Source organism: Balaenoptera acutorostrata, chromosome 1 (assembly GCF_949987535.1).
Source record: "Balaenoptera acutorostrata chromosome 1, mBalAcu1.1, whole genome shotgun sequence".
Lineage (NCBI taxonomy): Eukaryota > Metazoa > Chordata > Mammalia > Artiodactyla > Balaenopteridae > Balaenoptera > Balaenoptera acutorostrata.
In genome coordinates this window covers 98,986,749-99,013,228 of record NC_080064.1, presented here as the reverse complement: position 1 = coordinate 99,013,228, position 26,480 = coordinate 98,986,749, and the positions used below count along the sequence as shown (strand labels likewise).

The following is a 26,480-nucleotide window of genomic DNA, read 5'->3' as shown; positions in this document are numbered from 1 at the left end:
AATTAAATAAGAATCTGGATGGTGGAGCTGTGATGTGGATATTTCTTAAAACTCCTCAGTTAATTCTAATATACAGCCAATCCTGGGTTGAGACCTACCACAGTATATTTCTCTCCTTTCAAGGAGAGTGGTGATCAGAAGAAAAGAAGACAGGTGAGGGGAGGGGCAAAGGTAGAGATGGGGAAACTTGACAAACTTATCTTCCAAGAATGGAATTTTCATTTAGTACCACAGCATGCTAGTAAAGTGCATTTCTAGTCTTCATGTCTCAACTCTACATCTAAAAACTTTAAAAAAAAAAAAAAAAGCAGGTATAAAAACAAAACTAAATATTTTTACATATACATGTATATATGTTTACACAAGACATTTCTGTAAGATACATAGTAAACTGATAACTATTATTTTTGCCTTATCTGTATTTTTTACTCAATCTGTATTTTTGTCACATGTATTTCTTTTTATAATGTATTACTTGTTTAATTAAAAATTAATTTTTAAAAAACAGTATGGCTAAAAGGATGTTCAAAGATTACTTTAATTATACTTTGAATAGCAAAATAATTACATAAAGAGCTAGTAAAAATTACTTGATACCTTCCTAGAAAGCAGTTTACTTTTTGTCAGAGCACAAGACATAAACTCTCCCCAACCTTTATGTGCAGCAGAGATGTATATTCTAACAAATCTATTAAAGAATCTTTTCCACCAGATGGCTATTACTAACTGAAGTTTTACTGGTACTAATTTATCAGAATACTTAAACATGAGGGGAAATATTTTAAATAATAAAAAATAAAATGGAAATATTTCAAAGTTGTACAAACACAAATGTCTATTATACATTCTAATTTCTATAATCATTTATAATGATCTCACATTATGTTTAGCTAAAATCAAATATCCTCCTTATATGGACAATTCACTTAAATGAATCTGAAGTTTAATATGGCTTCAGGCTTCAGAAAAGAAAGTAGGCAATGGGGGTGGTTAAGACAGTATCCAAGCAATCACACAGGCTCGGCCAAACATCTAAAGTCATAGTGAGTTAATGCTCAAGCATGGCTTGTCATTTGCTTGCTACTGTGAGTCTGAGTAAAAGATTCAGCTTCGTGTACATTCACAAAGTGTTTAAGTTAAAGTTTGCACCAAAGAATAAAATCTCAAACCTGGTTAAATGGTAAGCCTCAAGAGACAAAAATCACATTTGCGATGTCAATTTTTTAAACATAACTCGCAAGAAAGACCATACCACAAGGGAAAACGGTTGGTTTTTCACTTGGCTAGATGAAGAACCATGACCCAAAGCAATGTGAGCCTCCGCAATGAGCCTAAGCTAGCTGTGGTAACGACTCAACTCCAAGAGAGACTACTCTTAGAAAACAGTCCTGTCCGAACTGCCTAGGTACTGACTATCATTTATTCTATTTATTATGATTAGTTTTTAACCTGGGTGAACATAGTACTCTCAGGAGAGATTTTTCATTACAAAGGTAAACTAAGTCTTCCAGAACACTAAGAGCATTTGAAAGTCTCACTCAAAAGTGTGTCTTAGGGAGTTCCCTGGCAATCCAGTGGTTAGGACTCCATGCTTTCACTGCCAAGGTCACGGGTTCAATCCCCGGTCCGGGAACTAAGATCTCACAAGCCATGTGGTACAGCCAAAAACAAATAAATAAATACATAAATAAAATTAAAAAACAAAAGTGTGTCTTAAGAAAAAAGTTAGGTCATAGATAGAATCATAGTAAGTAGGGTCAGAATCAACATTTAAAGATTTTAGTAATGGTGTGAGCAGTTAAATTTAAATTTAAAGGAGAAACTGTCTCAGAAAAAAATTAGTGCCTTAAAAAAAAAAGCCTAAAAACACTTCTACTTTGAAAACCAAAGTATAGGGGCTTCCCTGGTGGCGCAGTGGTTAAGAATCTGCCTGCGAATGCAGGGGACACGGGTTCAAGCCCTGGTCCGGAAAGATCTCACATGCCGTGGAGCAACTAAGCCCGTGCGCCACAACTACTGAGCCCGCGTGCCACAACTACTGAAGCCTGCATGCCTAGAGCCCATGCTCCGCAACAAGAGAAGCCACCGCAATGAGAAGCCCATGTGCCACAAGGAAGAGTAGCCCCCACTTGCTGCAACTAAAGAAAGCCCACGCGCAGCAACAAAGACCCAACGCAACCAAAAATAAATAAATAAAATAAATTTATTAAAAAAAAAAAAGAAAACCAAAGCATAATTCTTCTGCAATGTTTAATAGATCTATTCTCATATATTTTGAACTTCATGAACTCTAAGCCTCAGAAAAATGTATGAATAACTCTGAAGACAATAATATAAAGGAACTCTGTAAAAATAAGCAGAAACAGCATATTATGAGATATCTAAAATAAGTACATTACCAAAAATGTACAAAGAGAGAGAGAATATATCTCCTTTTAAAAGGAATAAAAGTTAGATAGCAGAGAGAGTATATATCCAAGATACTTCAATCAAAAAACCAAAGATTAAAAGGCATACTGGACAGAAATGTTGTGGTTCCAAGTATTTCCACAGAACTCACAGCTCAACAACTTGTTTGTCTACTTTGCAACTTAGAGGTACTTTTAGAGTTCTGAATTACTGCCAGGCACTAAAAGTTCTCAAGCCTAAAAATGTCAATCCTCAAAAATTTGTATTATTCTTATCTAGTTAAAATACATATATCAATACTTGTGTTTTAAAAAACAAAGAAACAAAACCTAGCCAAACTTAAACTGTAACTTGTAATCTGAAAAATATACAAAAGCACAACTGCCTACTTAACAGAACTTTTTATATTTCCAGATATACAAGTACAACACTATTAAGTACAGTAATGAAAATCTAGTACCAACATCAGAGTAGGCATGTAAAGGAATGAAAAAGAAGTGAAAGCCTAAAAAGAGACTCAAGCATATAATGCAATTCCAATTCTTAAATGACCAGCAATTCCACCATAAATGGGAATTTATGATACAGAAAAACACAAGCAAACAAAGATGTATGCCAAAAACAAAAAGAAAAATACCCCAGGAAACAAAAGGCCCTCCAATAAAAGAATGGATAAATGTACATCAGTTCAGTAGAACATTGCTAAAAAGAAATGGGATAAATTACATATAGTGATATGAAAAGATGATCAAAATGCCTTGGGCAAAAAAGCAATTTGCCATAGTTAAAGTTCAGTCTATTATTCTTTTTTAAAAGATAGATAGGGACTTCCCTGGTGGTCTAGTGGTTGGGACTCTGTGCTTCCAATGCAGGGGTCACGGGTTCAATCCCTGGTGGGGGAACTAGGACCCCACATGTGGTGTGGTGCAGCCAAAAATAAATAAATTTTTAAAAATAAAATAAATTAAAAAAAGAGATAGATACAGTTTATAAAACTACTTATGTTAGAATATACACAGGAAAAAGCTGGACAAATATTCACATTAATAGTGGTTGTCCTTGGGGAAAGGGACTTTCGATAAATTATACATATCAAAAATATTAAGATATACAGAATAAAATAATTCTGCTTCTTGGAATTCATCCTAAGGAAATAATTTAGAATGCCTGGAAAAATTCAACTACAATGATATTCATAGCAGAGTTTTTATAATAAAAAATTGAGGGACTTCCCTGGTGGCGCAGTGGTTAAGACCGCACTCCGGATGCAGGGGGTCCAGGTTCAATCCCTGGCCAGGGAACTAGATCCCACATGCCACAACTAAGGAGCCCTCGAGCCTTAACTAAGGAGCCCACCTGTTGCAACTAAGACCCGGTGCAACCAAAAAAAAAAAAAATTAAAAACTATAGGGAATAATTTTTTGAAATGATTGCAAATTCATATAACAGAATACACCTATTGATATTATTTATCCATTAGATATAATATTAAAATATATTCATTTTCACAACAATTTCACAATATTTTATTTAAAGGGAGCATGAACTATTATGCATCCGATCTCATTTTCTGAAGGAAAATAGATATGCATTGAAAACCACTGGGCAAGAAGTATACCAAAATGTTAACAGACTGGGAGGTAAAACTAAGAGTGATTTTTCTTTTAGCTTATTGTATTCATTCTCAACCGGGGCAATATTGCTCCTAAGGGGGTAAAAAAAATCTTAACTCTTTTAGTGTACAAAGCACAGATTAATGTACAATAAATAAACAAATATACAGTATGATACCTGTGGTATTAAAATTTCATTAGGGGGACGATTAGAAAAATATATAAAGACTGGAGTGAGGGGAGCAAGTGATAATGATAAAAAGGCTAAGAAACTGCCTCATTGGTACTCTCATTTTTTCTACAATGAACTTGGTATTACTTGGGTCTGAATAAGTAATATATGCACATTGAACTACTTAAAAGGGGACATACAACGAAAAGTTAAGACATAACATTAATTTTCATTTTTTTTTTTTTAAATAAGGAGCTGTCAATGCATGCATGATAGTTTCTTTCTGATTCTTTTGTTAGGATTTATTTACTTATTTATTTTTGGCTGTGTTGGGTCTTCGTTTCTGTGCGAGGGCTTTCTCTAGTTGCGGCAAGCAGAGGCCACTCTTCATCGCGGTGCGCGGGCCTTTCACTGTCGCGGCCTCTCTTGTTGCGGAGCACAGGCTCCAGACGCACAGGCTCAGTAGTTGTGGCTCACGGGCGTAGTTACTCCGCGGCATGTGGGATCTTCCCAGACCAGGGCTCAAACCCGTGTCCCCTGCATTGGCAGGCAGATTCTCAACCACTGCGCCACCAGGGAAGCCCTAATTTTCATTATTAAATATAAAGTTTATTCCTATAGTCCTAAGGCTTTAAAAATACAATACAGATTTAAAAAATAATAATACTAAAATGAAAACATATAGAGAAAAAAATTGAAAAAGTACTGCATCAGAATTATCTGGGATCCACTGGCAGAGTAAACTACAGATTCCTTGGCCCTACTGCAGATATAATAAAATCAACATATCTATGGATGGGACTAGTAGCTTTTATTAAATGAGGCACACTTATATCATCATACCACTCCATGGAAATATGAAATCCAGACAGATATATATTTTAATCTGGTCTAAGAAATTTTTTAAATTATGTACTTAAGTGATAAAAATAAAAATAACCTAAAAGCCCGGAAATCTAGGAATTCCTGCTAACCTCCTCCCTTTCCTTTAAGGAACCTGGAGATTCAAATTTCTTCACAAACTATCAAACACACCCTATTATCCATTATCTCTACTGGGTACAAGGCACTGTGAAGAATATAAAAGAAATAAGCAAAATTCATAAATTTTGCCACTAAAATAAACTCACTTCAGTTAAATCTGCAAAATTCAGTATTAACTACTGGCCTTCTCAGGGCATCATTCACAAAGAAACACACGTTTTTAATCCCATGATGAAAATTAAACAAGTAGGGAACAGAAGTCACTGTTAGGTAATAATAACTGGGATGCTGTCAGCTACATTCAATTCGCTAGTTAATAAACGTGTTTGGCATGTCAGCCTTGAAATATGCAAGATACAAAATTCTGCCTACCCCAAATTACAAACCTCCCATGTTAAAGACTCTGGGTTTAAAACGTTAAACCACAAATGCCAAGATTTACTGTGTACATAAATAATGAATCTACCTAAGTGTACAGGTAGTAGTCCCACTTAACTAAAAGAGAATACACTGGGTTAGTCAAAATGGATACAAAGGATTAAGACGTTGCTTCAGTCCCTAGTGATCTTCTCCAATTTCTTATAGACATTGATGCCAACTTTTGGTGGTAGTAATAATAACAGCAGCAATGATATTTAAGTGCTTTTTGTACGCCAGGCATACTTATTCAATCCTCAAACATGTCTTTTTCCATTTTACAGATGAAAACAACTGGGAAATAAAGAGGTGAAGTAACAGCTGGTAGATACTATATACAAACTTCCATAGTGTTTTGCCTGCTGACGACAAATACAGTATCAAATAACCAAATATTCAATGTGAGATTTGGCATATCATTTATATAAATACATTTATATCTTGTAATTAAACCATTACCTATAAAACAGTATACAAATGAATGTAACTGAGGCAAACCTGAGTTAGAAGAATCAAACAAAAGTTTTCCAAGTCATCAAATCAATAGTACACTTTTCCCATTTCTCTCACTTGCTACACCAAGAAAACGAACTTAATTTTGCTTGTTTTTGCTTTAAAGTACAGATTTTATCATTATATGTAATTCCATCTCAGGAATGCATTTGTTTAATTCATCTGTAAAGCCTTTAACTCATTTTATCCCCCCAAAATCTTCATCTTTAAAAGCTTTATTAAATTTAATTTCATATTCTATAATGAACTCATCTTAGAACCTTCATTTTCTAAATATAAAATATATGAACAGTGTATAAAATTCAGAAAAAAGTTTAAATTTAAAAAGGAAAATAAAAATCACCTGTAATCCCAACTTCACGATAACAACTTTGATCCTACTGATGTTTCCTTTTTGCCTATATTCTACATATGAATAGAAACTTGTAAAAAATAAGAATTGAAATCATACTATATAAACACTGTTAATCAACTTTTTCTCTCTTAACAATAGAGCATTTCTTTAAATGGTGCAGACAAAAGCAATTATATGATTGATTTTCTACAAAACACTTTGGCTTATAGGACTAAAAAAAATAGTTTCTTATACTGTGAAAATTAACCACAAGGTGGAGAGAGGATGGTTGGTCCTTCATATAGAGCCATCTCTCTTTTGCAAGTATTTGAATGCTTTAAAAAAAAAAATCATTGAAAAATTTTACTGATTAAATAGGCATTCTCTTCGTACTACTAAAAAACTTCACATGTCCATCTTCAGCACATCAACACACAGAAGACATTAAATACATGGTTATGGAAATGTTATAGCTGCAAAAGATCAAAAATGTGACATAGACACAAGCTCAACACAGTACAGTTGAACTTAAGCAGAGCCAGTTTGGAACACCACAAAGCAATGATTCTTTATATCCAGTGTTAAGGCCTACTGCTTACATACACACACAAGCAGATGGCACTGAGTGGTGACACAATCTCAAGCTTGTTCTATTGATGACAGTAGTACAAGTCTAAAGCATAATGGAAATAAGAGAATGACTACATCACCTAAAACCCTCCTACCCACAGTTTCAACTGTACTTGAGTTATAATGCTGTCATATTTTAAAGTAAAAATTGACATTTGACTACTAGTGAGAAGTTACCAAACATTTATTTAAAATTCAAAAGAATGTCTTACAATGGAGTTTGTCCCAAGTGTGAAACTCAATATTCAAAAGGCACAGGAACTTTTTTTTAAGTTCCAGACTTATCATCTGGATGTAAAAGACACAACATCAAAATAACCTAATATCTGAAGATCTAAACAAATAAAGGTGGGTCTGAAGACATAAGATTCACCTTCCAACTGACTTGCCCATGGTTTTTCTTAAATTAATCTAATATTCTTAAATAATTAAATTTATAAAAGTGTCACATCAACTTTTAGATATACACATCAACAGGGCAAATTGATACTTGTACTTTATATGCAAAACAATTTTCTGAAGCATGAAAATCTCATGCCAGGGGGTTATGTATGTCATTACTAAACTGATTATATGATTAGAATAAAGAGTAGCAGGATAAAACAGTTGAGCAGTTGTAAGCTGTCATACAGAAATCTAGCCCCCAAAACCCCAAAAAACAAAAAAAGCACTTTGAGGATACCAAGAACCAAATATAACCTAAAGTTATCTTTTATAGACCCGTCATATTATAACCTTAGTCGCAGACAACTAGAGACAAATTAAAAAATATGTTCCTTCTTCACAAAAACAACGCTCTTCATTCTGTCTAGGTTTATTGTACTTCGAACACAAATCAACAAGACAGATCCCATCCTTCATGAAGTAGTGATACTGCCACAAATGATGAGATTCATCATATCCTGTCTGAAGGTCCCTCTAGGCCACCATATCTAACCTAAAGTGTTTTTTCTACCCTTCAATGTTAATTTATCTCCTTTTAGCCCTCATTTCATCAATTTCATTTCTCTTTTGGTGAAGATAAATTTCTTTTCACAGTCTAGCATAGCAACTTCCATGTGTCAGCCATTTCCTTATGGTAAATCCTGTATTATAATCCTTTCCCTTTCGCAACCTTCCACTAAAATAGTTTCTTTCGATCTCTTGATTATCTGCAACTACTTTCATCTCTTAGGTATCCATTCCTATTAAATATTCATTTAAAAGTACTCTAAACTTAATTTATTAGGATATTAATTCATTTGGGGCCTTCCCTGGTGGCACAGTGGTTAAGAATCTGCCTGCCAATGCAGGGAACACGGGTTCGAGCCCTGGTCTGGGAAGATCCCACATGCCGCAGAGCAACTAAGCCCGTGTGCCACAACTACTGAGCCTGCGCTCTAGAGCCCGCGAGCCACAACTACTGAAGCCCGCGTGCCTAGAGCCCGTGCTCCGCAACAAGAGAAGCCACCGCAATGAGAAGCCTGCACACTGCAATGAAGAGTAGCCCCCGCTCGCCGCAACTAGAGAAAGCCCACGTGCAGCAACGAAGACCCAACGCAGCCAAAAAAAAAAATTAATATATTTATTTTAAAAAGATATTAATTCATTTGAAGGATTAGAAACTTTATAAATATGAAGTTTAGAGAGATCTCATACTGCTACTCTGCCTGAGTATTAACATCAGTCAAAGAAAAAAATCCCCATTATGTATGTTTTTAACCCTACTAACCATTAAATGCCCCAGAATTATCAGTTCATATTTCTGAACAATAAATCACACACTCTGGTGTACTAATAGAAGACAGAAATAAACACTCCCCCCCCACTGAAACAGTTTGAGATTACGTAGACAACTAATGTTGGCTGCATAAACATTTTGATTACTGTTGTTCCGCCACCTCATTTCAAAAAACTACAGTAAATTTTTAAACAATTATAAACAATTTAAGAGATACAAGCAGAACCAAAAAAAGATGATATCTTGAATGTGAATGCAAGGGTCTAAAGCAGATTTCTTTTAAAGCTGAAAACATTATGGACTACTCAGGTAGTTAAAATCTTAGTGAAAATTATACTTTCTGAGTTTCTGGTCTTTATTTCCCTCCTTAGAATTTTTACTGTGTGATTTATTTTAAGTAATTTAAGCTACATGGGGGGAGGAATTTTGCAGAGAAAAAAGATAGGTGAAGTCAATTATTTCTGAAGAGTTTTCGAGACTCATCTAATAGAAGAAAAAGGGTGTGTTGCACTGAAGAAAAGATTAGAGGGATAGAGGCAGTCTTCCGTCATCACCTACTCATTCATTCATTCACTCATTCATTCATTCATGTTTGCATGCAAGCAAAACACAAATATTTACTGATCATTTATTTTGTGCTTTGTACTGCAGTAGTCCTTTCCTCTGAAAGTTTGCAGTCAGCATTAACCTCTACAATTAAGAGTCTGTGGACCTCCCTGGTGGCGCGGTGGTTAAGAATCCGCCTGCCAACGCAGGGGACACGGGTTCAAGCCCTCGTCCGGAAGATCCCACATGCCGCAGAGCAACTAAGCCTGTGCGCCACAACTATCGAACCTGCGCGCCACAACTACTGAAGCCTGTGCACTCTAGGGCCTGCGTGCCTCTACTACTGAGCCTGCGTGTTGCAACTACTTAAGCCCGCGCGCCTAGAGCCCGTGCTCCGCAATAAGAGAAGCCACCGCAATGAGAAGCCCGCGCACCGCAACAAAGAGTAGCTCCTGCTCGCCGCAACTAGAGAAAGCCCGTGCGCAGCAATGAAGACCTGGCACAGCCAAAAATAAATTAAAAAAAAAAAGACTTTAAAAAAAGTTTGTGAATTTTCATAAATTATATAATTACCATGGGTTTTCATCATCTGCAAAAAATGAACTATACCTATTTCACCGATTTGCTGTGCAGATGAAATGTGATGTAAGGGCTTTACCTTACAACCCAAAAATACTAGTTCCCTTTTCCCTATAAGTCCCTCTAGAGATTGGGACATTTATCTGTGGTTCTCAACCTAACTATGAAAAATCCTTTATTCTCCACAGATTCCATGTCTTTAAAGACTTTTGTCTATCAAATGCACTCACGTTTTATTAATCAGTTATAATGGCTAATTAGAACTCTCAAACTGTCAGACATAAAAACTAATGAAACTCAATGCTGGGTTTCGGAGGTGTAAGCACAATGTTTTATTTCATTAACAGCCTGCGAATCACCACAATGTATGATAATGATAATGTGGTAATTAGCCTCAAAGATTTGAGTCAATATATTATTAGTCAAAGCAAATATACATAATATTTCACCTGTACAAATCTATTGAGAGCAAACACAATTTTCATTAGGCTCTTTGCAACACTAAAAAGAATTCACTCCTATTTCTGCAGACCCCTGGAAAAACATAATTTATGTACCATAAATTAGTGATTTCTATGTCTGGGAAAACTACTGGTTACCCTACAGATTTGTTTTAAGCCAGTATCATCAGTAACACCATCTTCAAATTCAAAAGTTACACATATTTATCCAAAAAGGTAGGTAGTGATATCCTGCGTCTTCCCTTTGTATTTATAAGAACAAAATCCAAACCCTTCACCATAGACTTCTGTGATTTGTCCCTTGCCAACTTCATCTACCAGTCTCCCCTCAGCTTACCACAACGGTCTTCTCAATCATGACTAGCTGCTTCCCACTTTAGGGCTTTTGCACCAACTGGCCCTCTTGTCTGGTTCACTCTTCTTGCAGATCGTCACATGTCTGGCTTTTTGTCATTCAGGTGTCAGATTAAATATCATCAGGGAATTTTTCCTCAACACTCATTCTAAACCCTTCCATCACTATCATTTCTTCCTGTTACAGCTTCTTCATAGCATTTGTGACCTCTGAAATTACCTGTTCCCTTGTTTGTTTGTTTACTGTTTCTCTCCACAATCACCAAACCCACAGGTATAAAGAATTCCAGAGAGCAGTCTATTCACTGCCCTATCTTCAGTTCCTAAAATAGCACCAGGTACCCAATAATCACTCAATAAATATTTGTTGGCTAACTAGCCAAACTGCTTAAGTTTATTTTGGGGGAGGACTCTGATTTCTTAGTCAAGAACTTACATTTAGCATTCAAAATTGCTTATTCAAAAGGAGTAAGAAAAAATGTTCTTTCAATGAAAAAAGAGTAAGAAAAATGTACACAATAATCTATTCAACCAGTGGGCTTTATTTTCTTTTATTTCAATCTTTTGGGATAGAAAAATATGAAAGTCTACTCATGTTTCACATACCTCATATGTCGCCTCATGTAAAAATTGAATTAATTTTCTTTTTTTAATTTTAGCTTTATTGAGGTCTAACTGACATTTAAAATTGTGAATTTTCTTATAATAGTATACCATGAGCTGCTAGCCACTCAATCTAATAACTTATTTTTCCTGCCAAGAAGCAAGTAGGCTTCGAAGAATGTAAGAAGTACAGACTGGGAAGGCTATAGCTGACATCATAGTGACAGTGCCAGCATGGCCCAAATCAGGGAAGATTCTGTTCTCAGCTATGCTTGGGGAGAAGGAGGGAAGGGTAAGAGTGATCAGTCCTAGGGAATGAACTGTAGTTCTGATTTCTGTTGATAAACAGGAATATCTTCAAATCAATTCAAATAGACTCAACTGGAATCTCATAGTTTGAGACATTAAATCCCTGTTTTGAATATCTGAGGTCTCTAGGAAATGAAATAACACTCAGTTGACCAGATCTGGGCTTCTGCAGTTTCACATTAAAAAAACAGTGTTTGTAAAAAAAATAACACATATACAATCCTCAATACTATGTGCTACATTTGCTTATTAATTTAAAAATATTTTCAAGGATACTTTTAAAGGGGAAAGATGTGAATAAAAATAATAATAAAGACTTTATTTCTGAGTTTAGAAAATATTTGAAAACTAAAAGAAACATTAAAAAGGTATAAAACTCAATGGTTTAAAAAATGCAAACACCTTGAACGTATCACAAACCTGTATTTACTTTTTAAAAATTGGGGGTTGCTTCTTTTTTCAACTGGTAACATAAAAGGAAGACAGATAATTCACAGCTCATGTGCGTTTACTTATCAGTCAAAAAGAAATATTAATATAAATCTTTAGGCTAACTTGCTTACATATTATTCAGCCAAGTGGAAAGTACAATTAGCATGGAGCTAGAACCAGGTACCAGAATGACTAAGAATGGCATTTGCTAACTCATTTTTTTTTTTTTTACTTAAGAAATTAAGAGAGAAGTACTGAAAGTGATATTTTTTCTAAAGAGCACATCCTCAGTTTCCTATTTTTTATTGCTCCATATCTCACTGCCTTCAACATTCTAAGCTGTTAACAAGAAGTCTATATTTCACTTTTCATCACTTCTGCTCACAAAACTTTTGTTTTTAAAGTCCAGTTGCATTCACAAAAGCTGGAAAAACCACACAGAGAAGAATTTCACCTTACAGTGAGGTATTTTAAGATAATACCTTCAGAAATACAATGTCTAAAAGTGAGATTCCCGGGCTTCCCTGATGGCGCAGTGGTTGAGACTCTGCCTGCCAATGCAGGGGACACGGGTTCGAGCCCTGGTCTGGGAAGATCCCACATGCCGCGGAGCAACTAGGCCTGTGAGCCACAACTACTGAGCCTGCGCGTCTGGAGCCTGTGCTCCGCAACAAGAGAGGCCGCGATAGTGAGAGGCCCGCGCACCGCGATGAAGAGTGGCCCCGGCTTGCCGCAACTAGAGAAAGCCCTCGCACAGAAACGAAGACCCAACACAGCCAAAAATAAATAAATAAATAAATAAATAAATTTAAAAGTGAGATTCCCTGTTAACTAAGAACTCAAAATGTTAGATAAGTAAATTTCTACAGGAGACTATACATTTGTCAAAGAAATAGCATAAACATATGATTTTTATTGATGAAAAACAGGAATCTTTTACCCTTCAATTTTTTTAAAAAAGGTAGCAACAACCGAAGTGTACACACTGAGTCTTATCTTCTCTCAGAGGTTACCTAATTCCATGTAACCTATTCAATAGACTCAGACTCTTTCTTTTGAACTTCATCTCCAAACTGGGTATACTTGAAGATCCAGAGATCTTCACAACAGTGACTCCTAGCAACTCCCCCCAAAACCTTCCCTCTTGTTTTCCGTTAAACCCTCAGATCTTGCCTTACCTATGTGTTTAAACCAGTCTCCCTGTCTTCAGTCTCTTTCTTCCTCAATTCATTCTGTACTCTGTAGCTAGATTCATCTTCCAAAAGATGAATGCTCTGATCGGATCATTTTCCTCATATCAAAACTTCTTGTGCTCCCACATAAAGCCTATACTTCTCAACCTAGCATTCAATGACTTCCAAAGTCTAGTCCCAATCAATCTCTATGCCCTTATTGCCATTATTTTCTAATTATACAAGCCTAGGCTTCTGTCAAATCAACCTCCTGTCCTCCAACTTGTCCTGAACTTTCTATCTTGGCTCATGCCATTCCTACCACAAAGAATGTCTACCACTCCCTTCCAGCTGCCACTGCTCAAGGCCCCTTTGCATCTCTGCATTTATTTATGTAAATAAGGACACATGAAAGATATGTCCTGCCCCACCCTACAAAACTGGCCCAAAACTTCCAAACCCAACAACTGCCAGCTTTTATTAAACGCCTACTATGTGCTCAGCAGTCTTAAACAATACTTCTAATCCTCTCAACAATCCTATAAAGTAGGTATTATTATTTATTCTCCTTTTAAAGATGAGAAACCCAAAGCTCAGAAACATCAAATTATATATTTAGTAGGTTACCTTAAATTGTATACTCAATAAGTTGCTTCAAATGATATACTTAGTAAGTGGCAAAGCAAGGATTTGAACACAGGGTGCTTAACTCTACAGCCATTGCTCTAAACACTAAGTTGCATGGTTTTTTTTTTTTTTTTAAGTCTGAACCATGTGACTATCCCTCTCATCTATCTGAAATAATTTAGTTTTACATTATAGTTCTACTTACTACATACTATAAAATAAGCTTTCTCATGTTTGTTATTTTAGTAAAGGGAGAAGATTAAAATGCTATTTCTTTCCAATATAAGAACAATACTCAAATTGTAATGTCAAGGAATATCTTTTTTGTTACAAAGATTACTTTTACCTAAAATATTTTCAAAGAAAATCATTCCAACCAACTTTTTCAAAGACGACTGCAAATTAATAATCATACACTCTGATGGTTTTACAGATTATTAATAATATGAGGATTTTGTGATTACCACCCAAGAACTGTAACAGATATCTATCAAATTGGCAAAGATTGTAAAAACTGACCTACTCAATGCCATTGAAGGTGCAGTGAGACACACACTCTTATACACAGGGTAACCACCCTCTGATCCAGTTATCCCACTTCTGGGAATCTACCCTAAAGGAAGAAAAAAAAAACCAGAGATGCAATCAAAGATAAATGTACAAAAATGTTTGCCCCAGTGTTATTTAAAATAGTAGTATTATAAAGATCAACCTAAGAGTCCCACACTAGGAGAACAGTACCCTGTTCAGAGAAAAAAGTAGGAGCGAAACTGTATGTATAGAAATATAATTCCAATTTTTTTAAAAATTAAAAGAATCTGTACACGTGAGGAAAGAACTAGAAAAATGTACATTAAAATGTTAGTAGAAATTATCTCTGGGTGATAGGTTTACGGGTAATCTTCAATTTCTTCTTTACATTTATGTTCTTTTCAAAATTTGCCACAATGGAACATGAATTAGTTTAAACAAGAAAAAAATGTTTAAGCAGTTATAACCCCTGAAAATGGTCCTGAACCTAACAAGGGCATATTTCTTGTACTAGAAACTACACTTCCTACTGCAAAGAAAACATCCAATTTGTTTTGTTTCCAGCTTCTATTAGGCTCAGGGGTACTTTCAGATTGTGTAAAGAATGTCATCCAAAACTCAGTAGTACTCATGAAACTGCACAAGGCTCACTATCTAAAAGTCAGCCAATGCTCCAACAGAAAGCACCACAGTTAAACGAACTGTTTTACCGTATGCCTGTTGAGAATAATAAATGTCCAATTAATCCTAACTCAAAACATGCAAAATGGAAAAACCAGAAAAACTATTCTCGTTTTGCAAATTAACTAAATATACTGTTGTTGCCTTATAAGCACATCACAGGTCTGGGAGGAACTTGAAAATAAAGCTGGCAAGCTACCAACAACATTCACTAAAAACGCACACAAATGCATTTTCTCTATATGCATGTTTCTGTTCTATTGGATAGTTAACTTTAGTGGCACAGGTTGATTTTAATCAGTATAGAAAAAATATTAAGCTGTTCTTCAAAAGAAAAAAAATCCAAAACTTCTCACATTAAACATAGAATTAAAACTGTTAGCTGAACCAGGAAAAAACTTCCCTACAATGTGGCATATATGCAGAAAAGCAATTTGGAAAAAAAAAAAAGGAAAGAAAAGACCTTTGACGGAAGTAAAATAGGCAGTTGAGCAAGCAATTCTTATTTTACTACACTTTAACCAATGGGAAACTGGTTTGCTCTAATACTAAAAAGCTGTTAGAAAATAAGATCACAGAAATAGTTGTTCAGCAACTAAGAGAGAATTAAAATATCACATAGATTTTACTTAGAAAATGAGTATCATTCTATTTTTACTCAACCATGAAAATACAACATTTATTTAAAAGACATATGTCAGGTTCTGGGAAACAAAATAAATTACTAGACTATATATTACTTAGAGTAGAAACTACAGACTCACATCTCAGTTTCTGTCAAACTGCCAAATACTGGGTCACCCAAACTTCTGTTCAATGACTGAATCTGAAATCTAATAATCAAGTTATGCAATATTTTCACAGCTAGAATTTAAAAGGTAGTTCAGGGGGCTTCCCTGGTGGCACAGTGGTTAAGAATCCGCCTGCCAATGCAGGGGACACGGGTTCAAACCCTGGTCCGGGAAGATCCCACATGCCACGGAGCAACTAAACCCATGCGCCACAACTACTGAGCCCGCATGCCACAACTACTGAAGACCGGGCGCCTAGAGCCCGTGCTCCGCAACGAGAAGCCACCGCAATGAAAAGCCCGCGCATCGCAACGAAGAGTAGCCCCCGCTCGCCGCAACTAGAAAAATCTCACCCACAGCAACGAAGACCTAACGCAGCCAAAAATAAATAAATAAATAAATGTATTAAAAATAAATAAATAAATAAAAGGTAGTTCAGGGACTTCCCTGGTGGCTCAGTGGTTAAGAATCCGCTTGCCAATGGAGGGGACACAGGTTCGAGCCCTGGTCCGGGAAGATCCCACATGCCACGGAGCAACTAAGCCCGTGCGCCACAACTACTGAGCCTGCGTTCTAGAGCCCACGAGCCACAACTACTGACCCCGCGTGCCACAGCTACTGAAGCCCCCGTGCCTAGAGCCTGTGATCTGCAACAAGAGAAGCCATCGCAATGGGAAGCCTGCGCACCGCAATGAAGAGCAGCCCCCACTCGCCACAACTAGAGAAAGCCTGCACACAGTAACAAAGACCCAATGCAGCCAAAAATAAATAAATTTAAAAAATAAATTTAAAGAAAGGTAGTGCAGGGACTTCCCTAGTGGTCCAGTAGTTAAGACTGTGAGCTCCCAATGCAGGGGGTCCGGGTTCAATCCCTGGTCAGGGAACTAGATCCCGCATGACGCAACTAAGAGCCTGCATGCTGCAACTAAAAGAGCCCGCATGCTGCAACTAAGACCCGGTTCAGCCAAATAAATAAATAAATAAGGTAGTTCAAAAGACATCAGTGATTTGGAATAGATACTGTAAACTACATAAAACCCAAAGATTAGTGTTAAATGTCAGCTGCTAAAATAATTATGTTATGGTTGCTTGCTTAATGTCCTATAAAACAGCCAACTTGTCTAGAACAGAATGATCCTATTTATAAATGAATTTAAAAATATCACTGAAAACAGAGTGAATGAATTTACTCTCCGGATCACACATCTGACAGATCTGAAATGTTCAGTCTGCAATAAGAGAGAATTCCTACTACTACTAACTTAGAATCTTACAAGCAGCATTTGGGCTTTGTCCAAAGAAACAGTTGTACCCAGTTCTTTGTGTCTCTCCAACTTTACACTTTTGTCATTGATAACTAAGCCACAGTTCTAGCCTAAGCAAAGTTATTTTTTACAACCAAAATGAGTGAGTACAACACAGCATTGCAAACAACCATGCGTGTTATAGGTATACATGTATACTTGTGAATTTAAAGTAAATCAACTCAAGTTTATATTAATCCAACAGTGTCTTTTATCAGTTATGTGTTTAGTACATTCTTATCCTCATGAGATATAGCCTAATTTAAATATATTCTGAAACCAAACACAGAATTACATATTTAATTCCAAATTTGGTTAGTTTTACCATTCCACACTTTGAACCACTCTCTATCAATGTGAACTAAATAAATACGCTGAAGATAGGAAACTTATCTCTATCTCTGGGAAAACTGGATATGCAAAGAAATCTTTTCCAGATTTATCTAACCTAAATTTATATAGCCTAAGTAAGTCATCAGAACTTAAAAAAAAAAGCCATTAGTCTAATGATTGAAATTAATTTCATAGAACATATTTAATCCTGATATATTCCACTTATAAAAGTATACTATTTCTTATTTCAACTCCACCTTAATCATCATACACAATTTCCTTTTTTTATTGGTGCATGCCTGTACCTTCTACCTCTAAAAGGCCTATTTTCAAGCAAAAATGACAGAATGGCATAGTCCTCTGTTGAACTGTTTAACTGATCAGAACATCATGGTGAGTTTATAGATTCAAATTTCACACACAGAAAAAAGGGGAAAAAATGGATGTTTCATCTGTCTCAGTAACATAAGAAAGCTTAAATATCTTTATTTTTAACATTAATCATTTCCATAAGATATGAATTTGGCATTAAGTCATGCAGCAGTATATGACATCAGAACGAGGAGAAAATACTTGGCAATATGCCATAACTCTTTTTAAAACTGATGAGTTCAATTTGAAAGGAACATTAGGAGGAAGTAAGTTTATGTTCACAATTTTAAACTCACCACAACATTAAGATATAAATGCTTTATACAAGATATTTTTATTGACCTTCTAAAATAAGAGAATTTTAGAACTGGGAGCTTAGAGGTTATCCGAGGTTCAATGAACATTTGCTGAGTCCCTAGCATGTGTCAGACACAGTGCTAGGTGCTTGCAGGTAACTCTATTAGTTCAACCCACTCACTTCATAGATTTGGAGTTTCCGCTCATGCCAAATCAAGCCATGTAGATGCCCAGTGGTATGATTCTATCAAAACAGACTGGTATCATCCTCCTTTATAATCTAAATAAAATTTCAAAGATGCAGTGCTGACCTTATTTAACAGAAACAACAGTCTCTGTGTTTTGAATAACTTATAAAGAATTACAACAATTTAAAACTCCAACTGTGAAAGTCCTCAACTAAGTACTAGCTGCGTAATTTACTGCAAAGAACAAAACATGGGGCTATCAGAGATGTAAGATTCTAAAGACATATAAAACAGAAATTAAACAAATTGCAGATGCCATTTAAAAATCCCTTTGCAAAAAAAAAAAGAATTATCAATATGAAAAATTAGGTGCTTGTTTGGAATGTCCATTCTATATAAAAGATCATCAACCATATACTAACAAAGTTCTTGAGTAACAGTAAACACTGGCAAGATCTGAAGTTATTTAACTATCAGATTACAAATTACAACAGAATGTAAAACTCCCTGAGGGCAGAGATCCTTTCTAATTCAACTATGTATCCCCAACAGTTAGCACGCTGCTGTTGAATGTTAAAGAGGTGAGCTAACTAATGAACTCAAGTGAGCTACTGGAAAATTCAACCTAACAATCTAAAAGGTCTCTTTTTTATAACTCAAATTATTTTTTAAGTATTAAATAATAATATTCAATGCAAGTGACACTGCATGAAACTTAAGATCAACAACTGTCACTTTTAACTAGTACAATCTACTCTCTGAAGGAATTAATAGACACACCAAGAAGACAAGTATATTTATATACTTTGATTCAGCAGTACTTCTGGAAATCAATTCCAAGGAAATATTCGAAAAGAAAGAAAGAAAATGTTGCATACACAAGTGTTCATTTCATTGTTATTTTCAATAGGGGGAAAAGGAAACTACCTATACGCCCAAGAGCAGGTAGATGGACTATTTTGCAACCACGGAAAAAGTTTTAAAATGAAGATTAACCTCCTAAGGTCTTCCTGCTTCCACTCCCAGCCCCCTCTCCAAGTTGATTTCCACACAGCAGCCAGAACATTTCCCACAAACATTAAGTCAGAACAGGTCTCTCTTCTACTCGAAACCCTCCAGTGGTTTCCCATCTCATTCAAAGTAAAATCCAAAGTTCTGACCATTGCCTAAAAGGCTTTAAAGTGGCCTCGGCTACTTCTCTAACCTCAGGCTCTCACACTTTCCCTCTTGCTTGCTGGCCTTCTCCAAAAGGCCAAGGCAAAGACTGAGCAATCTCTGCACTTAACAGTCCTCTCTGCCTGTAACCTTCTTCCCCAAGAGAGCATATATCCCTCACTCATGTCTTCCCTGACTGCCCTTCCTTGCTACTGTTTCTCTTTATCCTCTTACCCTACTTTACTCTTCTGCATACCTCTTATCATGACTTATTCTATATTTATCTGGTTATGGCCCATCTCTCCTGATTAGTATATAAGCTCTATGACAACAAGCACTTTGTTTTATTCACACAATAGGCATTTAAAAAGCACTTGTTAGATTATTACTGAATGTTGATAATTGTTGTACAGTAATTATTAACTACGTGAAAAACCATGCATATAAACAAGCTTGGAAGAGAACAGGAAAAATGATCTATGAACATTTTCAAGTGCTGATCATATTGCTAAGGAGTTTGCACAATAAAAATCATAAGTCAGTCGTGATTATGATTTTAAGCTGTCAAAAGTGACTATAACAATCTTATTTCCTTCAAAGCTGTTTGTTTAAAATTACTAGTTTAAAATTATTGGTAAAAGTTATTAATGAGAACTTTTCCACATAAAATTGTAATAACAATCACTCTTAAATCTTGTTCCCAGAGACCCAAAGTTTAGTCTGTAAGGGCAGACACTGTCATTCCTGAGGTCACACAGAAGGTGAACAAAGGCTCTTGAACAGTTTTAATATGGAACTGAATAATACTCAGGATTCCAGTTTACATTTAAGACAAGCACCCATGGTTGGTTTCAGAGGGTCCCTGAAACTGAATGTGAAATTTTATGCATAAATGTCTATTACTTCTTTCCTGAGGAGAGAGTCTATACGTATATTTCACTATATTCTCAAAGGTGTCAGTGGCCCAGAAAAGGTTAATAATTACTATTTTGTATATTGGAAGTGAAATGTAATCTTCTAATTTGAGCTGCCTCTCAAAAAGATAGATGGTATGTAAAACCTAGACACATCTTTGTAATCAAACAATTCATTCAAGAAATACCAAGTGCCTACCATGTGCCAGTGGGCACGGTGTGATCCTCAGTACCTTACACCTAAGTATATTTTGTAGTACATAATTGAAAATGCGGAGTAAACAAGATTCATTGAAACACCAGACTAAAAAGAATTTCAACCAACACAAATATAATTTCAAACAGAAAGTGTTATAGGAAATCATAATAAAGACAGACAGAGGCTCAGGGCCTGATTTAGTGCTTATTATGGCAAAATATCACAGATATCAGTTACATCAAAGAAAAGAAAAACTACACACACGTGTGCCCACCCCCACACACTCTGACAGGAAACCAAAATAAAGTTTCCAAATCCTGTTTCCAGCAGCATCCCTCTGAGACTGCCCTTTCAGCATGCTTTTGAAGGTAGGGGCCCCACGTTAAAACTAAGAGCTGATCCTTCACTTTTACTGTGATAAAAACAGAAAAAATCATCATCTCACACCCAGGAAGCAAAAAACTGTGGCCACCTGTACGACTGTGACCCAATAACCTCCTGCCCTGTTATTCCCTTCCTTCTTATAGCCACCTCCCTTCAAAGCAGTGACAAAACGATCTTCCCTCCCAAAACGGAATACATTAACTTCTCAACGCTAGTTCTTTTTCCAAGAGGCCATAAGGTCCCCTATACTGGTTCTTAGCCCTGTGAGTTGATGTCTTCCTCTCATCTTTCCCCCATAGCAGTAAATTACACAATTTATCCGAAGACACTGTCCTTAACTTCCTGAACGAGGGGGCAAAAGACACTCCTACCAGTCCCAGTTTGAAGGAAGACAAGAAGAATCACACGGTGACCTCTTCCCTAACAAAATTCAGGGAAGAAACAGAGACCCAAGAAAGGCAACGCTGAAACGGCGAACACATGGCATGCTACGGAAGACGTGGGGGAGAGAGGGCGGGAAAGGAGCTGAGAGGTGGAGTGGGGTGTAGAGATGTCAGCCTTGTGCACTGGGGGAATGAAGGAAGGAACGGGAGACCCCGAACCCTAACAAGTGAACACAGAAAGGACACCCCTCCCGTCTACCCGCACCTCTCCAAGCAGCCGAGGGAGAACAGAAAATTCACCCAACCCTGCAACCCCCTCTACGCGTGCCCCCCAAAGGGTGAGCTGGGTTTGAAAGAAGATCTGACCCTAGTCTGGGGACAAGCAAGAAGAAAAATGCAGCGATGTCTCATCTTCTACCTCTCTCAGGCAGCGAGGGGCGAGGGCACTGTGTCCGGGGAGATGGCGAGGGAAATGGGCTTGTGCCATGACACCTCGGGGAGTTGGAGGGTGGGGGACACAATGTCCTCTTTCTCTCCCACACCCGGCCCGGGCCCCTCCCGTCCCTCTCCCGCAGGCCCAACCACAGTCGACCGGCTCGGTCCGCGGGCGTGGTTGGCTCTGGCCCCGGGCGGCAGCGGCCGGGCCTCCCCGAGCCCTGGCCCCTCCCGCCGGCCAGGCCCCCGGGCCGCCGCCCCGGACACCGAGGGAACGCGGAGAAGGAAGGGGGAGCCAGGGGACCGACCGGCGACAGGAGCCGCCTCAGACCGGGCTCGGCCGACCCGCGCCCCCTGCTCCCTCTGGGGCCGGCTCCGGCTCCCCGCCCCTCACTCACCCCCACGGTCCGGCGCCTCCTCCACCTCCTCCTCCTCCTCCTCCCTCCTCTCGGCCGTGGCTCCTGCTCCGGCTCTGCGCGGCGACGGCGGCGGCGGCGGCCTCGAGAGCGGCGGCGGCGGCGCCTCCAGAACGCGCACGCACGCAGCACGCAGGCCCCGCCCCCTAGTTCCGCCCCGCCCCTCCGAGTCAGTATCGGCGAGGTTTCGGCCCCGCCTTCCCCGCGGCTTTCCGGAGCCCGCTTAAAGGGGCAGCGCTGGAAGGCGGTGGAAGAGCTAAGAACGCAGAGGAAGGAGCGCGGAGTTGCGGCTTTGCCTTGCGCTGGGTGGTGGTGTGGGAGGCTGGAAAGGAAATGAGGAAGGGTCCGAAGATTCAGCAGAATAGAATTTTGGAGGGAATGCAACCATTTGACAAGTACTAATTGAGCATCTAGTAGGTGCTAGGCACTGTCCTAGGTGCAGGGAATAATGCCGTTGGCAAGCAAAGGCCCCGTGGAGCTTGCATTCTAGTGGGAGAGAGGAGATACAACAAAAATTTCGGGAAGTGATGTGGTGTGAAGAAATATAAAGCCAGGAATGGGGTGACTTTATAGATGGCCAGGTATTGCCCCTCAGAGGAGACCTTTGAGCACATACATGTATGATGTGAAGGGATGAGCCTAGCAAATACCTCGGGAGGGGAGGGGTAGGGGGGTCTTTCCAAGCTGAAAGAACATCGGCCATAAACTCAGAAGTGGGAATAGCCTGGCATGTTGCAGGACCAACAAAAGGCCAGTATGGCTGAGTGTAGTCAGTTAGCCAGAGAGCAGTAGTAGTTAGGCTGAGAGAGGTGGGGAAGAGGTCAGATACTATGGAGCCTTATGGGCTGTTAATAAGAGCAAGAGAAAGCCATGGGAGGGTGAGCAGAGGAATGACCGCATCTGATTCACATTTGAAAAAGTTACTCCTGCTAATGTGTGTAAAATACACAACAGGGAAGCACAGATGTCCTCAGGGAGACCAGTAAGGAAGCTGATTATGGTAGCTTGGACTAGGATGGCAGCAGAGAAGGGGTGAGAAGGGATGTATCGGGATGTATTCAGATACATTTAGATTTGGAATGGATTTGGCAGAGAGTGTGTGAAGGAACAAAAAATCATGAATGATTCTTAGGTTCAGAGCATAAAGGATAGGTTAATGGTGATACTATTTAATGAGATGGGGAAGATTTAAAGAGGAAAAAATCTGAGGTGGGGGAAATCAGGAATTCTGTTTTGCACATGTTACATAAGGTGCTTTTTCTACATGCAAGTGGAGATGTAAAACAGTTGGATGGATATATGAGTCTGAAGATATGAATTTGGGAGTCATCGGCACATAGATGCTTTTTAAAGCCTTAGGTCTACGTAAAATCACTTAGGAGGGAGAGTAGCTAGAGGAGAGGAGGAAGATGAACTTCAACCTTTGGAAATTCTGTAGACGAGGAGAAGGAGCTACCAGGTAGGAGGAACACCAGGAGAGGGTGGAGTGTTGGAAGATAAGAGAATTGTTTCAGGAAGGTGGGAGTGATCAGTCTTATCAAATACCGTTGAAATAAGTAAGATGAGGACTGAGAGTTTGAACACTGCATTTGACCCGATGAAGGTTGCTGATGTCCTTGATGAAAGCAGTTTCAACGGAGTCATTGGGCAGAAAGTCTGATTAGGGTGTGTGAACAAGAGATGGGAGGTGAGGAAGAGAAAGTGTTTATAGCAAGTCTAAACAGCTCTTGAGGAGCTTTGCTGTAAAGAACGAGGGAGAGGGCTTCCCGGGTGGCGCAGTGGTTGAGAATCTGCCTGCCAATGCAGGGGACACGGGTTCGAGCCCTGGTCTGGGAAGATCCCACATACCACGGAGCGACTAGGCCCGTGAGCCACAATTGCTGAGCCTGCGCGTCTGGAGCCTGTGCTCCGCAACAAGAGAGGCCGCGATAGTGAGAGGCCCGCGCACCGCGATGAAGGGTGGCTCCCACTCGCCGCAACTAGAGAAAGCCCTCACAGAGAAACGAAGACCCAACACAGCCATAGATAAATAAATAAATAAAATTTAAAAAAAAAAACAATTCTAAAAAAAATAAAAAGAACGAGGGAGAGAGAGAGGAGTACTTGGGATTAAGGGAAGGTATTTTAAAGATGGGGGATGTTTCCTTATGTTGGTATGCTGGAATGATCCTTTGGAGAGGTAAAGGTGATGACGCAGAAGATAAGAGGAGACAGCTGGAGAAAGCTTGTCCTCCAGTAGGTGAGAAACAATGAGACCTAGCGTAGAAGTGGAGGAGTTGGCCTTGGTTAGGAGCAAGGACAGTATGTTCACACACTCTTTTTGGAGAGAAGGCAAAGTCCGTGGGTGCAAATGCAGGTAGGTCAGGTAGTACATTTGGTGCCCTGTTCAGGCCACTGACGTGCGGGAGGCAGGTGGGAGCTGAAATCCAGCCCCTATTCTGCCAACCAAGTTTGAGGCCAAATCAACCTGGAGGAAGGGGCGCCTTTTCTAATTGCTCCAACTGCAGAGGTGGTACCTTTTAACAAATCCTCCACATCACGCACACGCACACGCGCGTGCATGCACACACACACACAGTCTGTGTGCACCTTTTCCCAGTTTGCACCGAATATTCTTTGTTGTGCAGTTGCCTCAGTGGGTTTGATGAGGTAGATTAGGGCTGTAAGCCTTCTTTTATTCTAAGCAATAGAAAGCTGTGAGTGGGGAGGGGCTGTTGGCTATTTAAGGAGATAGAAGAAGGTGAGAAGGAATTCCCTCAGAGTGGAAGAGTTACTGGAGAAGTGTAGTATGGACAAGGCTGAGGGCCCTCTTGAGTCAGTGGTCCTGTATCTAAAGTGAGCCCACTCAGCAAGGTTGTGTGGTTTTTATCCAGCCACATTCCTTTGCTTGCGGGGTTGAAGGAGAGGTGGATTTGGCCAGGGCTGGGTTTTGCTGATGAAAGTCATTAGAGGGGGAGGGGTACAAGCCAGGGAGTGGTAATAGTGATAAACCTTAGAATCTAAGCTGAGAGAGAAGAGAGGGCAAGTAAAAATGCGGTGGGGTCAATGGTTTCGTGGTTCTTGTAGGAGAGAAGAGTTCAAGAGGAAGCAAATAAGTGGGATCAAGGGGACTTTCCAAGGATCGAGCATAGGGAAGGGTGAGTGAGGCGGTTGGGAGAGAGGAAGCGAAAGTATCTGTGAGAAATGAGGATCCAGGCAGGCACCTAGGAGCTGAGGAAACAGTAGGCTCTCGGGCTCCTGCCTTGTCACAGTTCTTGTGAGCCGCTGATCTGGGGAAGGTTGAGGGAGCCGCCCTAGCTGGGGAGAAACTGAGCCCAATAGGGGATAAGCCAACTCAATACTGCAGGGAAGGGGAAGTTGGAGGACGGGGAATCGTGTGGCTTTACAAGGCTTGGGAGAGCCCACTCATGCCCTGCTTTACCCACCTGAACATTTGTGTAGATGCTTTGTCCTGCCTGGTGTTTGACAGAAACTAAACGACATCTTTCCTCCTTACTTCCCCTTTCCTGCTCTTGGCACTGTCTTTCTCAGTTACTCATCCACCAAAGCTCGGCCACCTTTAATCCATCTTCCCCATTCCTGTACCCAACTGGTCCTCAAAGTGTATCGATCAGCACCGTCCAACAGAACATTCTGCTGTGATGGTAATGTTCTTTAGCTGTATATTTAATACAGTAGTCACATGTGGCTATCAAGCATTGAATGAGGAACTAGATTTTAAATTTTATTTAACTTTAGGGTATTTAAGTTAGATTTAAATAGCCACATGTGGCTGGGGGCTACCATATTGGAGAGACACGTATAGACCTTTCCTACCTAACGTCTCTTCCGTCTGCCCCCTCCTCTCTATCACCATTGCCACTGCCCTAGGTCAGGTACTGATTACCTCTTCTCTAGACTTTTGTTGTTTCCTATTTGGTCTCCTGCTTAGTTGCTTTCCCTTCAATACATTTTGTGTTCTTTCCAGAACCATCTCCCTAAAGCAGTGGCCAGATCACAACTCCACCCTATTTTAAAAATTATTTTCCCTGTCAAATTAGGTAAAACTGCTTAATCTGGCATTTGTCCAGTTATATGTCTCCATTCCCCTTTTCCAGCCTTACCCTGCACTGCCCCTTTACATAATATAGAGTTGGTTCTCAAGCAAAATTGAACTGCTTGCTATAATTTCTACCAACTTTTTACAAAGCAGTCAACGCGTTTGCCTAAATTGTCTTTTTGC

The 26,480-nt window shown here is 38.9% G+C and overlaps 1 protein-coding gene across 3 annotated transcripts in view; it reads right to left on the bottom strand.

The window, feature by feature from the left end:
- RAP1A (RAP1A, member of RAS oncogene family) overlaps positions 1-22,375 on the bottom strand; it is a 77,885-nt gene extending 55,510 nt beyond the window's left edge. The window contains exon 1 of one of the 3 annotated variants that reach the window (XM_057547873.1): positions 22,241-22,375. Coding sequence is in view for 1 of the 3 variants with exons in the window: in XM_057547887.1 (XP_057403870.1) it covers positions 14,395-14,408 (14 nt within the window). In the remaining 2 variants the exon portion in view is untranslated. Of the gene's footprint in view, positions 1-14,394; positions 14,424-22,240 lie in introns of those variants that run through there. The other 2 variants (XM_057547893.1, XM_057547887.1) reach the window with 2 other exon arrangements.
- Positions 22,376-26,480: the final 4,105 nt, after the last annotated feature.